We start from the raw sequence: 18,257 nt of genomic DNA on the forward strand, positions 1-18,257 counted from the left end.
CATTGTATACACAATTATCTATTTACTATTATTATTTTTTGTTTTGTTTTTTTATTTGCAAGAGGGATTCAAAATGTTTACCTCATAAGTTACTTTAAAAGTAAGGGGTTTTCAAACCATACATTGTTCACATCATTTTGAGATTATCAGATTTCCATTGCCAGTTTATTTCAGTTCTCCTTAGCTGTGATGCTGTCTAGTTTAGCCACTGCAGAGTGAAGGGAATGCCGTCCAAGATGACAACATTTTCTTGCCACTTGAACAGACATTGATAATAGTACTATATACACATTCCCATAATATACCACTCAAATAGCTATAGTATGCATATCAATTACCACACCATTCTCTGCTTGTTTAATTGAAGACCATGGATTAAAAAAGCTCCAAGGGGTGGTCCACAGCAATTTAGTTTTTGTGGGCAACGTTTTTACACACCTTGCAACTGTATGAGGTAAAGCTTAATAATCTCCTGAAAAGTTGTGGGAGAATATTTGTTTAAGAAAACAAGAGGATGTACTGTACATTTGAAAAGTTCCATTTGGAAAATCTCCTCAAAACGTTCACGATTGGTTTCCAAGAGGTACGATGTTGTCTGGGGTTTATGCAGGTGCCACAGAGGAAACCTCTGTTTTTGATGTAGACACTTCAGAGCCATCATCTTCTGCCTTTCCAAAGAGCTGCATGATGCAAGTACGGAACTGGAGAGAGAGGAATAATTAAAATTACTATCTAGAAATTGAGCGAACACATTGTCAGCTGATGCTTTTTAAAATAAATAAAAATGTACTTCACAAGAAAGGCAACTGTGAAACATTTAGAAAAATGTGTATTGTTAGAGCTTTGTTACACGAAATCAGTAAGATTAAATAAAAAACAGTGTCTGAGAATCCTGTTAAGACTTACCTGTCTATTCATGAAGACATATATAACTGGATTGTAGATGGTGGCGCTCTTGGCAAAGTAGGCAGGGATGGCGGCAGCCAGAGGGTGGAATGCATACCCAGGGTTAGCCGCAGCAAAGCAGGCAAAGCAGGTATAAGGTCCCCAGCATACACAGTAAGCTATAATCATGACAACAACCATCCTGGACACTTCCTTCTCAGCCTTCTGTGTTGACTCTGAGTCTTTCTGCTGCGCAGCAACCTGTGGTCATTCAGAAGGAATATCAAATGGTTAGATTTAACGCTCTAATATGCCTTTTCAAAAGGTACACTTGACCATTACTGTATTTAACAACGTAGTTGCTTGCTACAGTATAGTATATTTAAAATATCACTTACTGCACGGATGGCTAGCCACACGAAAATGTAGCAGAAGATGATCACGGCCAGGGGGAAGAAGCAGCATGTAATCATGAGAGTAATCATGTAGGACTTGACTCCAGGATCCTCATTGCCTCCGAACACATCAGGTCCACAGGAAGTCTTCAGGCCATGAGGCCAGTACCTGTTGGAGGGAGAGAGATAAAGAAATGTGTTGAATAATTTAATCTTTTGAACTTGAATCCTCAGTGAAATAAGAAGAGAAATCCACACCTGCTCCAGCCAAAGATGGGGGGAGCACACCAGAAAGCAGCCCAGACCCAGGAAAAGATAATGCCTCCCATGGCCCATTTGGCATCAAACTTGACACTTCCAAAGGGCTTGCACACCACCACCCATCTCTCCCAGGAGATGACAGCCAGAGACCACAGAGCAGCAATACCTGTGCATAATATATACATACACTGTAAATTAAACAAAAGAGAAATTCTGATTACTGTCACTATGCTATGTTCTGCCAATTACTATTTCTCAGCACTGTGTAGCAATTTATAATTTTATTGTTAAATATGAGATAATTTTGTAGTCCATGTAAAACTGCATCTTACCGCACACAGAGACAGTGTATCCCTCAAAGACACACATTGGATGTCCCAGAATGAAGTAACCAAAAAACTGGTTGCAAACGCTGATGGTGCTAGCCAAAAGTGTTTCTCCAATGTCAGCAATAGCAAGGTTGACCAAGATCCAGTTGAGAGGGTGTTGGAGCTTCTTGAATTTTGCAGTGGCCACCAGTACCAGGCCATTGGTGAAGACTGAGAGGATGACCACTATGATCATCCAAAGTGTTGAAACATTGTACACCCATCTTGGAGCAATGTGGTAGTTGGGGCCCTCAAAGGGATCTGAGATAAAACAGAGAAAAGTATTTTTCTAAGAATGTGAAAATGACAGGTGCAAGTGCCTGGTTAGATTATCTACATGCTTTTAGATGATCAATTAAAATGCAAAAGCAATGCAAATTACATCAATGGTATTAATTCATTCAAATTATACGTATAAAGTGCAATTTTACTTATGCCATCTATGTTGTATAGAACTTCAATAAAAACATTAATAAATACAGGAAATATAACCTCATAATTTAAATAAAATAAAATATATGAATTGAAAGTTTCAATCAAGGTAGATGCATTTGCTTGTCCTCTCTCACCTTTGGTGTTATTACTGTTGGTGAAGGTGAAGGAAGATTCTCTCGTTGTATCTTGGTTTTGTCGCCTGGCTGCAAAAGCAGCCCTTCCCCAACTTTCTGCCATTTCTGAGAAGGTATCTGAAGAATATGCACATCAAGAAGACAACATATTATTTCCATTTCAGTCATTGAATTGTTCTAAAATATTTACCTTGCCAGTTGTTTGTTACCACAATTGTGTTTTTTGCCTTTACCTGTTGGTTGCTTTTTTTCTGTCTTGTGGTTGGCTTCTCTTGTCTTTTCTTGCTGATCACCTGTTGTGGTGTTAGCAACCAACAAGATGGTGTACCCCAATCTGTGGGGTTTTATACCAGCCATGTTGTCATCGAGATTAAGATCGAACACACACACACACACCCATAACTTCAGTTACGCTGGCTTGGACGAACTGAAGCCAAGGTTTGAATTTAAGGTTAATCCTTCTTGGATAAGAAGTGCTTTTGGTGTCACGTAATTTAGCATTCAGGTGAAATTCCTTATCCTCTTCATGCTTAAAAGGAAAAATTGTTGACTTAACAATTGTTCTTATTACTTGTAAATAGTGAAAACATATTTTGACAATATAAATGTTTTTACTATAACAAAGTAAATAGGGAAGTAGTCTTTGGGGGGATAATCAGACGTTGTTGATTTAATTTACTTCATTCTATGTTCAAGCTTTTCCTGCTGTAAATACAAACCAATGATGAGGAAAGTGGACCACTTTGGTCCTTTAGGCTGATTGGGGAGATAATCTCTATACTATCCGCTTTACCAGACAGTTCATATGGGGTGTGTCATGTGAGTTTGGTCTTTAAACAATCATTGATAACAGGTAGCAGTGAATAAAATTGTTTTAAACAGTGTATAAAAATAGAAAGTGAGACCAGAGGGTATTTACATTTTGCTGCATGCATGACATTTATTTTAATCAGAAAAAAACATTGTTAAATACATTGTATACACAATTATCTATTTACTATCATTTTGTTGTTGTTGTTTTTTTATTTGCAAGATGGATAGAAAATGTTTACCTCATAAGTTACTTTAAAAGTAAGGGGTTTTCAAACCATATATTGTTCACATCATTTTGAGTTATCAGATTTCCATCGGCAGTTAATTTCAGTTCTCCTTTGCTGTGGTGCTGTCTAGTTTAGCCACTGCAGATTGAAGGGAATGCATTCCAAGATGACAACTTTTTCTTGCCACTTGAACAGACATTGATAGTAGTACTATATACACATTCCCATAATATACCACTCAAATAGCCATAGTATGCATATCAATTACCACACCATTCTCTGGTTGTTTCGAAGATCATGGATTAGAAAAACTCCAAGGGGTGGATCATAGCAATTTAGGTTTCGTGGGTAATGTTTTTACACACATTGCAACTGTATGAGGTAAAGCTTAATCATCTCCTGAAAAGTTGTGGGACATTTTTTGTTTAAGAAACACAAGAGGATGTACTGTACATTTAAAAAGTCCCATTCATAAAATCTCCACAGAACGATTTGTTTCCAAGACGTACGACGTTGTCTGGGGTTTATGCAGGTGCCACAGAGGAAACCTCTGTTTTTGATGTAGACACTTCAGAGCCATCATCTTCTACCTTGCCAAAGAGCTGCATGATGCAGGAACGGAACTGGGGAGAGAGAAGAAGAATGGAACATGAGGAAAGAGATTCAAAATATACTGTATGTCTACATTTAGGTAGACATGAGTCCTTTGTTAACGACTTTATTATTGATGGGTCAAAATATACTGAACCAAAATATAAACGCAACATGTAAAGTGTTGGGCCCATGTGTCATGCGCTGAAATAAAAGATCCCAGAAATTTTCCATATACACAAAAAGCTTCTTTCTATCAAATTTTGTGCGAAAATGTCTTTACATCCCTGTTAGTGAGCATTTTTCCTTTGCCAAGATAATCCATTCACCTTTCAAGAAGCTGATTAAACAGCATGATAATTACACAGGTGCACCTTGTGCTGGGGACAATAAAAGGCCACTCTAAAATGTGCAGTTTTGTCACACAACACAATGCCATTGATGTCTCAAGTTTTGAGAGAGCATGCAATTGGCATTCTGACTGCAGGAATGTGCAAAGAAATTGTTGTCAGATAATCGAATGTTCATTTCTCTACCATAAGCCGCCTCCAACATTCTTTTAGGGAATTTGGCAGTACGTCCAACCGGCCTCACAACCGCAGACCCCGTGTAACTACGCCAGCCCTCCACATCTGGCTTCTTCACCTGCGGGATCGTCTGAGACCAGCCACCCGGACAGCTGATGAAACTGTGGGTTTGCACAACCAAATAATTTCTGCACAAACTGTCCGAAACCTCAGGGAAGTTCATCTGAATGCCCATCGTCATCACCAGAGTCTTGACCTGACTGCAGTTCAGTGTCATACACAATTCCTGGAAGCTGAAAATGTACCAGTTCTTTCATGGCCTGCATACTCTCCAGACATGTCACCACCCATTGAGCATGTTTGGGATGCTCTGGATCGATGTGTACGGCAGCGTGTTCCAGTTCCTGACAAAATCCAGTAACTTCGTACAGCCATTGGAGAGGAGTGCTACAACATTCCACAGGCCACAATCAACAGCCTGATCAACTCTATGCGAAGGAGATGTGTCGCGCTGCATGAGGCAAATGGTGGTCACACCAGATACTGACTGGTTTTCTGATCCACGGCCCTACCTTTTTTTTAAGGTATCTGTGTCCAACAGATGCATATCTGTATTCCCAGTCGTGTGAAATCCATAGATTAAGGCCTCTTTTTGTTCAGTGTACATGTAGCTATCAGACAAATACACCGACCTGTTTGTTCATGAAGACATAGATAACTGGATTGTAGATGGTGGCGCTCTTGGCAAAGTAGGCAGGCAGTGCAGCTGCCAGAGGGTGGAAAGCATACCCAGGATTAGCCGCAGCAAAGCAGGCAAAGCAGGTATAAGGTCCCCAGCATACACAGAAAGCTATAATCATGACAACAACCATCCTGGACACTTCCTTCTCAGCCTTCTGTGTTGACTCTGAGTCTTTCTGCTCCGCAGCAACCTGTGGTCATTTAGAAGGAATATCAAATGGTTAGATTTAACATTTTAATACACTTGACCATTACTGTATTTAACAACATAGTTGCTTGCTACAGTATAGCATATTTAAAATATCACTTACTGCACGGATGGCTAGCCACACGAAAATGTAGCAGAAGATGATCACAGCCAGGGGGAAGAAGCAGCATGTAATCATGAGAGTAATCATGTAGGACTTGACTCCAGGATCCTCATTGCCTCCGAACACATCAGGTCCACAGGAAGTCTTCAGGCCATGAGGCCAGTACCTGATGGAAAGAGAGACATAAAGAAATTGGTTAAATAACATAATATTTTGAACATGAATCCTCAGTGAAATAAGAAGAGAAATCCATACCTGCTCCAGCCAAAGATGGGAGGAGCACACCAGAAAGCAGCCCAGACCCAGGAAAACATAATGCCTCCCATGGCCCATTTGGCATTAAACTTGACACTTCCAAAGGGCTTGCACACCACCACCCATCTCTCCCAGGAGATGATAGCCAGGGACCACAGAGCAGCAATACCTGTGCAGGGGAACAGTTGTACTCAAAGTTAGAGACACTCTAATTCTATGTGAAAACACAGCACCATAATAACATGCACCAAGGAAATGCCTATAGGGAACACTTTGTGTCGATTAATTTCTTTATACATTAATCTACAATTTCCAAATATTACTGGTACAATAAATACAATAAAAATATTTGTAAAACTGAGGAGCCTCTTACCACACACAGAGACAGTGTATCCCTCAAATACACACATTGGATGTCCCAGAATGAAGTAGCCAAAAATCTGGTTGCAAATGCTGATGGTGCTAGCCAAAAGTGTTTCTCCAATGTCAGCAATAGCAAGGTTGACCAAGATCCAGTTGAGAGGGTGTTGGAGCTTCTTGAATTTTGCAGTGGCCACCAGTACCAGGCCATTGGTGAAGACTGAGGCGATGACCACAAATATCATCCAAAGTGTTGAAATATTGTACACCCATCTTGGAGCAATGTGGTAGTTGGGGCCCGCAAAAGGATCTGCAAAAGAACAAGAGATTAAAATTATATTTTAATATAAAAAATGTTAAATGTAATATCAATTCATGACTTATTGACATAGTCATATGAGGACAGTAACCAATATTTTGAACAGAATGTGTGCATCAAATGTTATGAACAAGAAAAACATTGTCCCGACACAAATAATTCAATGAATTGCTTGTATCATTATGTGTACTGCTAATGCCAGTTCCAAATGGTATGTCTGCTGTTTGTGAAATAACGTATAAGAGAACTACACTGCAACAAAAAACCTTCAGCAACATCAATTTAACTTAAAAAGGACACCATTACTCTCTGTAAATCTACAATATCTACAATATTTTGGGGGAATGTACAGAATTAGGCTCTTTCAATAGTTCTACCAAATGATGTCACCCTCAGGTACTACACTGAACAAGATGTACTGTACCTTTGGTGTTATTGCTGTTGGTGTAGGCGAAGCCTGATTCTCTCGTTGTATCATCGTGCCACCTGCCAGCAAACACTCCTAGCTCTGCCATCCTGGACTGCTTAACAGGAGTTTCTGAAGTTGACTGCTGAAGTCCAATTCGTTCTTCTCAACTATGCTAGGGATTATATACCATCCTTTGGGCCTTTTGAAAGGATTATGGCCTTGGAGGAATTAGGGCACGGTTGGCACTAGGGCCATGGTATAATTCGTGCCATGGCATGGGCTGGATTGTCTTTTCTTAACTGTTATTTACCACTAACAACTAAGTAGAGTGGATTTCAGAGGCCCATAATCTTGTCTGAGAAGGCTTTGGTGGCAGAGAAGGTTAAAGGTAATTTAAATGCCATGCTGACGTAACTGGGTCCCAGACTGGTCAGTGGAATGGCAATAGGGTAAGGGGTTTTAAAGTGGAACCTTTAAAAAATGAAAGTTGTCTATGAGGAATACGTATGATGACTGACTACACTTAAACAGGAAAAATAGTGCTGAGAGAAATCCAGGTAACAACAGGCCGTGTAGGCCCACAAGGCCCTGTTGAAGCTGGAATGGTTGATAAGTAAAAAAAATAAGCCTTTATAAAGTGCCTTGCAAAAGTATTCATCCCGCTTGGTGTTTTTCCTATTTTGTTGCATTACAACCTGTAATTTAAATTGATTTTTATTTGGATTTCATGTAACGGACATACACAAAATAGTCCAAATTGGTGAAGTGAAATGAAAATAATAACTTGTTTCAAAAGATTATACAAAATAAATAACGGAAAAGTGATGTGTGCATATGTATTCACCCCCTTTGCTATGAAACCCCTAAATAAGATCTGGTGCAACCAATTACCTTCAGAAGTCACATAATTAGTTAAATAAAGTCCACCTGTGTGCAATCTAAGTGTCACATGATCTGTCACATGATCTCAGTATATATACATCTGTTCTGAAAGGCCCCAGAGTCTGCAACACCACTAAGCAAGGGGCACCACCAAGCAAGCGGCACCATGAAGACCAAGGAGCTCTCCAAACATGTCAGGGACAAAGTTGTGGAGAACTACAGATCAGGGTTGGGTTATAAACAAATATCAGAAACTTTGAACATCCCACGGAGCACCATTAAATCCATTATTTAAAAAATGGAAAGAATATTGCACCACAACAAACCTGCCAAGAGAGGGCCGCCCACCAAAACTCACGGACCAGGCAAGGAGGGCATTAATCAGAGAGGCAACAAAGAGACCAAAGATAACCCTGAAGGAGCTGCAAAGCTCCACAGCGGAGATTGGAGTATCTGTCCATAGGACCACTTTAAGCCGTACACTCCACAGAACTGGGCTTTACGGATGAGTGGCCAGAAAAAAGCCATTGCTTAAAGAAAAAAATTGCAAACACGTTTGGTGTTCGCCAAAAGGCATGTGGGAGACTCCCCAAACATATGGAAGAAGGTACTCTGGTCAGATGAGACTAAAATTGAGCTTTTTGGCCATCAAGGAAAACGCTATGTCTGGCGCAAACCCAACACCTCTCATCACCCCGAGAACACCACCCCCACAGTGAAGCATGGTGGTGGCAGCATCATGCTGTGGGGATGTTTTTCATCAGCAGGGACTGGGAAACTGGTCAGAATTGAAGGAATGATGGATGACGCTAAATACAGGGAAATTCTTGAGGGAAACCTATTTCAGTCTTCCAGAGATTTGAGACTGGGACGGAGGTTCACCTTCCAGCAGGGCAATGACCCTAAGCATACTGCTAAAGCAACACTCAAGTGGTTTAAAGGGAAACATTTAAATATCTTGGAATGGCCTAGTCAAAGCCCAGACCTCAATCTAATTGAGAATCTGTGGTATGACTTAAAGATTGCTGTACACCAGCAGAACCCATCCAACTTGAAGGAGCTGGAGCAGTTTTGCCTTGAAGAATGGGCAAAAATCCCAGTGGTTAGATGTGCCAAGCTTATATAGACATACCCCAAGAGACTTGCAGCTGTAATTGCTGCAAAAGGTGGCTCTACAAAGTATTGACTTTGGGGGGCTGAATAGTTATGCACGCTCAAGTTTTCTGTTTTTTTGTCTTATTTCTTGTTTGTTTCACAATAAAAAACATGTTGCATCTTCAAAGTGGTAGGCATGTTGTGTAAATCAAATGATACAAACCCTCCAAATATCAATTTTAATTCCAGGTTTTAAGGCAACAAAATAGGAAAAATGCCAAGGGGGGTGAATACTTTCACAATCCATCAAATTACAATGACTAATGACTGATGACAAAGTGCATCTGAAATGCGTCTGAAACACTGACTTTATTAGAATCAACAACTCTTCAGATGTACATTTTTGTTTAAGTGCCATCTTTTAAGTATAGCAAAACTGTTGAATATACAGTATAGTGATGTAGAATGCCACCCTAAGACATTATTAGGCCTATACTGTGTAACATGCCAAATGGGCCAGTTCTCTGATATGTGGGTTAGACGGATTTGTCTTCCGACTAAAGCAGCTTATTTGGACAAGTGGGGTCCTGCAAGACGTTACCTATGAAAGTCTAATTAGTATTGATAGGAGTGCAGTCAGAAACGTCCTAATCTCTCCTGATTGATGGTCCATTTAGGGGAAGCAGGGTTTATCCAAAAACCTGAATGGAGTCAGGTTTAATCCCTCACGGCAGTACACCGAAGGTTAAGTTAAGGGTTTTATTTAACTCTTGGTATCGTTTTCCATTTCCTACAGCTGCTGAATGAGACGTTTAACTAACAGCCTAGAGAATACCTCCAAGAATAGTGAAGGATGGAGCCAGCAAACATGATGATGTGTGAGAACAGTCTGTTAATGAGTTACCTCTCTCTCATTGTTGTCTTTTATGTGCTGTCTTTTGGTTCTATTTTCACTATTCTTGACTGTTTGACTGTTTGACGGTTGACAGATGCTCCTCCTTTTATGCGCAAAATGTTTTAGGCTATAGCACAACTGAACCATTAAATTGAAGGAACTTGGCTTTGATTGTAGCCTAGTCCCATTCTTGTAACGCCTACCTGCCATCTCATAATCGAGCTTCTCCGTAAGATGCTGCATGGCTTCGAGGGTAAGTCTAGAATTCCACTAGTTTTGAACTATTCAAGATTGGTAAAAGTTCACTACTAGCAGTACTCATATTTTCCCCAGACTTTCTTCAAGAAAATAATGCTCTTGTGTAAATTGGGATTTTGGCATTGCCTATGAAAGACTAATGTACAGGGATATACTGTGAATGAATTGACTTTTAATAATGTTAGTGGTGTGATCTAAACAAGGGTTGAAAATGGTATTTGTGTGGCCTTGCGTTCGTTTTACATCAATTCATGATTTAATTTCCTTCACATTACTTTGTTATTTAAAAAATAATCATCATACAGTTGGTGTTATTACTACTATTGCTGTCATAGCCTAATTTCTTGCTATTATTCTATTTAGCATATTTATTTATGAATAATTTAATGTATTTTTTATTTTACCTTTATTTAACTAGGCAAGTCAGTTAAGAACAAATTCTTATTTACAATGATGGCCTACACCCGCCAAACCCGGACGACGCTGGGCCAATTGTGTGCCGCCCTATGGGACTCCCAATCACGGCCGGTTGTGATACAGCCTGTAATCAAACCAGGGGGTCTGTAGTGACGCCTCAAACACTGAGATGCAGTGCCTTAGACCACTGCGCCACTCGGGAGCCCAATTATTGATAATCATTGTGTTGTTGTTGTTTTGCTGATGTTGTTTTTCTGGAAGGAATACCCTCCATAACAATCTGTATTAGGTTATAGTTTTTTTTGACAGATTTTGCAGTAGCCTACATAATAAAAAAAGTAGTTTAAACATTTTTAGGCTAACGATAGACAATTTTATCCCTTAACAATGTATACCTTTTTATCCCTTAACAATGTATACCTTATGAAGACCCATGGAGCAGCGCACAATTGGCCCAGCGTCGTCCAGGGTAGGGAAGGGAATGGCCAGCAGGGATGTAGCTCAGTTGGTAGAGCAAGGCGTTTGCAACGCCAGGGTTGTGGGTTCGATTCCCACAGGGGGCCAGTATGAAAAAAATATATATATTGTATGCACTCACTAACTGTAAGTCGCTCTGGATAAGAGTGTCTGCTAAATTAATGATTTATGATCCAATGTTCTTGCCTCTTGAAACCTATACTGTTGTCAACACACTTGTGGCTGCATGCATGTTTTAATTAAGGACTGAGAGCTGCTAAGACCTAATTAAGTAATTAAGGACTAAGAGTAATTAAAGTGCAGACTACGCATACACAGGTAATGACATCTGTTTTGGGTGGCAGGTAGCCATGTGGTTCAGAGCATTGTGGCCAGTAATTGAAAAGTTGCTGGTTAAAATCCCTAAGCCGACAAGGTAAAAAATCTGTGAGCAAGGCACTTATCCCTAATTGCTCTGGATAAGAGTGTCTGCTAAATGACTTTGATTTAAATGCTAATCGAAATAAATCACTTTTCTTTCAGAAGGTGGGACCAAAAGCATTTAAATGACGGAAGAACATCATGACCTCAATGACTTCAGGCTGATGTCTTTTCTGTCTTTTTTAAAGGAGAGTGAAATTCCACTTTTGTATTTTATGTTGTTTTACAAGAAAAAGGTATAAAAAGAGGGGAGACATATGAGAGTGGACAGAGTTTCCAGGTTATCTGATGTCACCTAAACTAGATTGCAGATTTCAACCAGAAGATTACTTCATTATGAGGTCACATGCCAAATGATTGTCTAACAAAAGTAAAGAAGGCACCTGGCTCTTTCGTGCCATATCATGTAATCGGTGGGATAGAAGGAGAGGGGTATTTGTATTTTTTATATTTAATATGGATCCCCATTAGCTGCTGCCAAGGCAGCAGCTACTCTTCCTGGGGTCCAGCAAAATTAAGGCAGTTCATACAATTTTAAAAACATTATAATACATTCACAGATTTCTCAACACACAGTGTGCCCTCAGGCCCCTACTCCACCACTACCACATATCTACAGTACAAAATCCATGTGTACGTGTGTGTATAGTGCATATGTTATCGTGTGTGTGTGTGTGTGTATGCATGTGTCTGTGCCTAGGTTTGTGTTGCTTCACAGTCCCCGCTGTTCCACACGTTTTTTTTTATCTGTTTTTTTTTTAATCTTTTTTTTTTTTTAATCTAAATTTACTACTTGCATCAGTTACTTGATGTGGAATAGAGTTCCATGTAGTCATGGCTCTATGTAGTACTGTGCGCCTCCCATAGTCTGTTCTGGACTTGGGGACTGTGAAGAGACCTCTGGTGGCATGTCTTGTGGGGTATGCATGGGTGTCCGAGCTGTGCGCCAGTAGTTCAAACAGAGACACTGTATGAGCCTTCCCACTGGGCACAGTGGGAAGGGCGCAGCGGTCTAAGGCACTGCATCTCAGTGCTTGAGGCGTCATTACAGACCCACTGGTTCGATTCCAGGCTGTATCACAACCGGCTGTGATTGGGAGTCATAGGGCAGTGCACAATTGGCCCGACGTCGTCCGGGTTTGGCCAGTGTAGGCCGTCATTGTAAATAAGAATTTGTTCTTAACTGACTTGCCTAATAAAATAAAATAAAAATTGGGTAATATTTGGTTGAGATGTTGATAATTGAGATTACAACCTATATTCACCCACTCAAAAAGACATCCAAAAGTTAGTGAATTGGTCACTCTGACAGAGCTCTAGAGTTCCTCTGTGGAGATGGGAGAACCTTCCAGAAGGACAACCATCTCTGTAGCACTCCAGGCCATTATGGTAGAGTGGCCAGATGGAAGCCACTCCTCAGTAAAAGGCACATGACAGCCCGTTTGGAGTTTGCCAAAAGGCTCCTAAAGACTCTCAGACCATGAGAAACAAGATTTTCTGGTCTGATGAAACCAAGATTCAACTATTTGGCCTGAATGCCAAGCGTCACGTCTGGAGGAAACCTGGAACCATCCCTAAGGTGAAGCATGGTGGTGGCAGCATCATGCTGTGGGGGTGTTTTTCAGCGGCAGGGACTGGGAGACTAATCAGGATCGAGGGAAAGATAAATGGAGCAAAGTACAGAGAGATCCTTGATGAAAACCTGCTCAGGACCTCAGACTGAGGCGAAGGTTCACCTTCCAACAGGACAACGACCCCAAGCACACAGCCAAGACAACACAGGAGTGGCTTCGGGACAAGTCTCTGGATGTCCTTGAGTGGCCCAGCCAGATCCCGGACTTGAACCCGATCGAACATCTCTGGAGAGACCTGAAAATAGCTGTGCAGCAACGCTCCCCGTCCAACCTGACAGAGCTTGAGAGGATCTGCTGAGAAGAATGGGAGAAACTCCCCAAATACAGGTGTGATAGCTTGTAGTGTCATACCCAAGAAGACTCGAGGCTGTAATTGCTGACAAATGTGCTTCAAAAAAGTACTGAGTAAAGGGTCTGAATACTTATGTAAATGTGATATTTCAGTTTCATATTTTTATAAATTTTCTAACATTTCTAAACCTGTTCTTGCTTTTTTCATTATGAGGTAGTGTGTGTAGATTGACGAGGGGGGGGGGGGGGGGGGGGGGGGACTATGTAATTCATTTTAGAATAAGGCTGTAACATAACAAAATGTGGGAAAAGTCAAGTGGTCTGAATACTTGCCGAATGCATTGTATCTGAATTACCCTTAGGGAAATGTTCTGGACTAGCTGGCTATTTAAGCTAAAAATATTCAAATTTTGTCAAGTCGGTTAATGCTTTTACCTTGTCCCTGTTTCCAGCTAATGTTCACTTTGTGTTCAGCAGAGAGTGTATTCAGAGGTAGTTTCGGCTGCACACAGCCTCATCTCTGTGCTGACCCAGACTTTTAATCAGGGTCAGAGTCCAGTGCCACCGCACCAGCAAGCTCAGGTGCATGAACTACATGGACAGGGGCATCATCAAATCAAATCAAATTTATTGGTCACATACACATGGTTAGCAGATGTTATTGCAAGTGTAGCGAAATGCTTGTGCTTCTAGTTCCGACAGTGCAGCAATATCTAGCAAGTAATATCTAACAGTTCCATAACAAATACCTAATACACACAAATCTAAGTAAAGGAATGGAATTCTTTTATTTATTTTATTTTTAGTCATTTAGCAGACACTCTTATCCAGAGTGACTTACAGGAGCAATTAGGGTTAAGTGCCTTGCTCAAGGGCACATCGACAGTTTTTTAACCTAGTCGGCTCGGGGATTAGAACCAGCGACCTTTCGGTTACTGGCACTACGCTAAGAATTTATAAATATATGGATGAGCAATGTCATTGTCAGAGCAGCATAGGGTAAGATGCAATAAATAGTATAGAATACAATATATACATATGAGATGGGTAATGCAAGATACATACATGTTTTTAAAGTGTCATTATTAAAGTGGCCAGTGATTTTCAAGTCTGTATGTAGGCAGCAGCCTCTCTGTGCTAGTGATGGCTGTTTAACATTCTGATGGCCTTGAGATAGAAGCTGTTTTTCAGTCTCTCGATCCCAGCTTTGATGCACCTGTATTGACCTCACTTTCTGGATGATAGCTGGGTGAACAGGCAGTGGCTCGGGTGGTAGTTGTCCTTGATTATCTTTTTGGCCTTCCTGTGACATCGGGTGCTGTAGGTGTCTTGGATAGCAGGTAGTTTGCCCCCGATGATGCGTTGTGCAGACCGCACCACTCTCTGGAGAGCCCTGCGGTTGTGGGCGGTGCAGTTGCCCTACCAGGCGGTGAAACAGCCCGACAGGATGCTCTCAATTGTGCATCTGTAAACATTTGTGAGGGTTTTAGGTGACAGGCCAAATTTCTTCAGCCTCCTGAGGTTGAAGAGATGCTGTTGCGCCTTCTTCACCACCCTGTCTGTGTGGGTGGACTATTTCAGTTTTCCAGTGATATGTACGCAGAGGAACATAAAACTGTCCACCTTCGCCACTGCTGTCCCGTCGATGTGTATAGGGGGGTACTCCCTCTGCTGTTTCCTGAAGTTCATGATCATCTCCTTCGTTTTGTTGATGTTGAGTAAGAGGTTATTTTCCTGACACCACACTCCGAGAGCCCTCACCTCCTCCCTGTAGGCTGTCTCATCGTTGTTGGTAATCAAGCCTACTACAGTAGGGTCTGTCCCTGCAGACAGAGGTGCAGGGACAGACCCAGAGACCGCTGCATTCCTCCAGTAACCAGGAGATGGCCAGGCTCATATCAGTAGTCCCAGAATACAGGAAATGTGTCATTTTACTGTCTATACCCAACCCATCATAGGGTCTACCCACTGTTTTAACGATTGATCAATTCAGCCAATAATCTCTAAATGATGTTACTTTTCTCATTATCATACCTCTCTCCTTCCCGCCTTCCCCCCCACACCACACACACACACACACACTGAAACTGTTATACATCCAAAGTTGGTAGTTCTTAGTTTGGTACTTTACACAAAATGATTAATAGACATGCTCTCTCTGATACATAGTGACACACACTCAAAACTCTTGTACACCTCTTTTCCACTAACCAACACTGTTTCTCATCACAATTTTGAGATGAAATAAACTCAAACATAACTCACATTGATAGGTCTTTCTCCCTTTAACATGCAGGTCCTTTCCGAACCTCTTCCGGAGGCAGGCTGCCTCTGGAAAAAGAAGAATAAACCCTTCTTCCAGAATACCAGGCAAGACTACAAAGGCCTGGAAACCTTTTATTTTCAGTGTATACTTCCTAAATAGGTTGTATGGCTTCCTGGACGTCCTCCAGAAGCAGCCATGTTATGTTGGATGAGACAGTAATTTATTTCAAAATGTAATTCATCCTTTTTCAGCCGGATGCTGACTACGTAGTCAGTCTCATCGCTCCTGAAATGAGCGGGAGAGGAACCTCCAGGGCTGCCATAGAGAGTCAGATAATAAACTACTTTCAGGACTTTGTTCAAGATGTGGAAACTGCAGGTGAGCCTTGTAAACCAACAGGGTGGGGAAGATAACTGATGTGTTCAGTTGCTGATTACCGGTTTATAATGGTAAAATCTATTGGATTACTGTCACGATCGTCGTAACCAAGGCGCAGCGTGATAGGCGTACATCTTTTAATGAGTACTTTAACACCAACCACAAAACAACAAAACGATACGTGAAGTCTAACAGGTTCACCAACACAAACCTATACAGATCAAGATCCCACAATTAACTGTGCCAAACAGGCTGCCTAAGTATGGTTCCCAATCAGAGACAACGAGAATCAGCTGCCTCTGATTGGGAACCACCCTGGCCAACATAGATCCACACGATCTAGAACATTAACCTAGAAAACTAAACCTAGAAACGAACAACCTGGCTCAACATTAAAGAGTCCCCAGAGCCAGGGCGTGACAGTACCCCCCCCCCCCCCCCCCCCAAAGGCGCGGACTGCGACCGCGCCAACCAAACACCACAGGGGAGGGGCCGGGTGGGCATTCCGCCTCGGAGGCGGATCCGGCTCCGGGCGTGACCACCACTCTCTCTCTCGCCCTCGTGGTCTGGCCCTGCTGGCCGGAGCTGGACTGAACACCGGTGGAGCGGATTGCTCTGGCTCCGGCGTGGAGCAGCTGACCGGTGCCGGACCAGGCACAGGTGGAACAGGCACGGACCGTGCCGGACTGACAACGCGCACCACTGGCTTGGTGCGGGGAGCGGGAATGGGCCGGACCGGGCTGACGACGCGCACCACTGGCTTGGTGCGGGGAGCAGGAACAGGCCGGACCGGGCTGGCGACGCGCACCACAAGCTTGGTGCGAGGGACAGGAACAGGCCGGACCGTACTGGGAACACACACCACTGGCCTTGTGCGGGGATCAGGAACGGACCGGACCGGACTGGTAACACACCCCAGTACCTCTCGCCGTGCCTCTACACTCTCCTTCTCCCTCGTGACCAGTGGCCCCCGTAACCTGGCGGCCTCCTCTGCAAACCTGCCGAACCGCTCTATCGCGGCCTCCCGCTGCCTCGCCGTCCACGGTGTGAGCCCCCCCCTAAAAAATGTTTGGGCTTGTCTCTCCCCCGTGAACATGGCCTCCATGGCTCCTGCCAGACTCTCACTCTTCTCCTCCCAGGTCCATCCTCTCTCCTCGTCACGCTGCTTGATCCAGTCGAGGTGGGATCTTCTGTCACGATCGTCGTAAGAACCGGACCAAGGCGCAGCGTGATAGGCGTACATCTTTTAATGAGTACTTTAACACCAACAACAAAACGATACGTGAAGTCTAACAGGTTCACCAACACAAACCGATACAGATCAAGATCCCACAATTAACTGTGCCAAACAGGCTGCCTAAGTATGGTTCCCAATCAGAGACAACGAGAATCAGCTGCCTCTGATTGGGAACCACCCTGGCCAACATAGATCCACACGATCTAGAACATAAACCTAGAAAACTAAACATAGAAACTAACACCCTGGCTCAACATTAACGAGTCCCCAGAGCCAGGGCGTGACAATTACAGCATTGTTTTTCACGTTCTCACATTGTCACTATCACAAACACACCAGTAACTGTGTGTTTCAGGAGAAATGGAGGAAAAGAAAGCAGCAGCACACATGAACACGTAGGAGAGGAAAAAGTTGGACAATTAGTGGAGCAATCCAGACTAACAGTTCCCACTGTCCCTAAAGTTATGCAATGGCTGACGGATCAGGGGCACAAGACACTACTGCTGTCTGAACAGCAGGGCTTTAAAATTGTCTTCAAATTTGACCATGAGTGTCGAGTCCGAATGCCAGCGCACACCCTATGCTACCCTACAGTCAGTGCTTGCTTGCTCAAACACAATCACGTTTCCCACAGCAAACCTGACCTCTTATGAAGATTTTAAAACCATCATGATTAAGCCAGATTCCTACTCATTACTCCACATGCTTAATTGCATCACTTTTGTTTTTACTACATATTGTATCAAATGACATTCTGTGTCAATTGTTTCTATTTGAAGGTTTATTTCCTGTCAAAATGATCACTTTTTCCCCATATAGTAAAATAAAATGGAGAAGGAAAATTAAAAGTGTTCACATTTAATGAATGATGACTGCAGCTCTTTTGTATTCAAACACTTCCATTTTAGACTACATTTTAGTCATTTAAATAAACATAGATTCTGTTGTCCATAGTGTGGTGTCAGAATTTGGGGTG

The 18,257-nt window shown here is 42.2% G+C and overlaps 2 protein-coding genes across 2 annotated transcripts; both read right to left on the reverse strand.

The window, feature by feature from the left end:
• Nucleotides 1–602: 602 nt before the first annotated feature.
• LOC311138253 (red-sensitive opsin) lies at nucleotides 603–2,581 on the reverse strand (the record flags this gene model as incomplete). Its single annotated transcript, XM_084172931.1, has 6 exons — nucleotides 603–701; nucleotides 907–1,146; nucleotides 1,284–1,449; nucleotides 1,539–1,707; nucleotides 1,874–2,170; nucleotides 2,479–2,581. 6 exons carry the CDS (start codon nucleotides 2,579–2,581, stop codon nucleotides 603–605), a joined length of 1,074 nt encoding a protein of 357 aa, XP_084029057.1.
• A 1,461-nt stretch (nucleotides 2,582–4,042) lies between these two features.
• On the reverse strand, nucleotides 4,043–7,137 carry LOC311138349 (red-sensitive opsin-2-like; the record flags this gene model as incomplete). Its single annotated transcript, XM_084173017.1, has 6 exons — nucleotides 4,043–4,141; nucleotides 5,329–5,568; nucleotides 5,689–5,854; nucleotides 5,944–6,112; nucleotides 6,317–6,613; nucleotides 7,047–7,137. 6 exons carry the CDS (start codon nucleotides 7,135–7,137, stop codon nucleotides 4,043–4,045), a joined length of 1,062 nt encoding a protein of 353 aa, XP_084029143.1.
• Between the last annotated feature and the right edge of the window lie 11,120 nt (nucleotides 7,138–18,257).

The sequence above is a fragment of the Coregonus lavaretus genome (assembly GCF_964263955.1).
Source record: "Coregonus lavaretus genome assembly, chromosome: 12".
Classification (NCBI taxonomy): Eukaryota; Metazoa; Chordata; class Actinopteri; order Salmoniformes; family Salmonidae; genus Coregonus; species Coregonus lavaretus.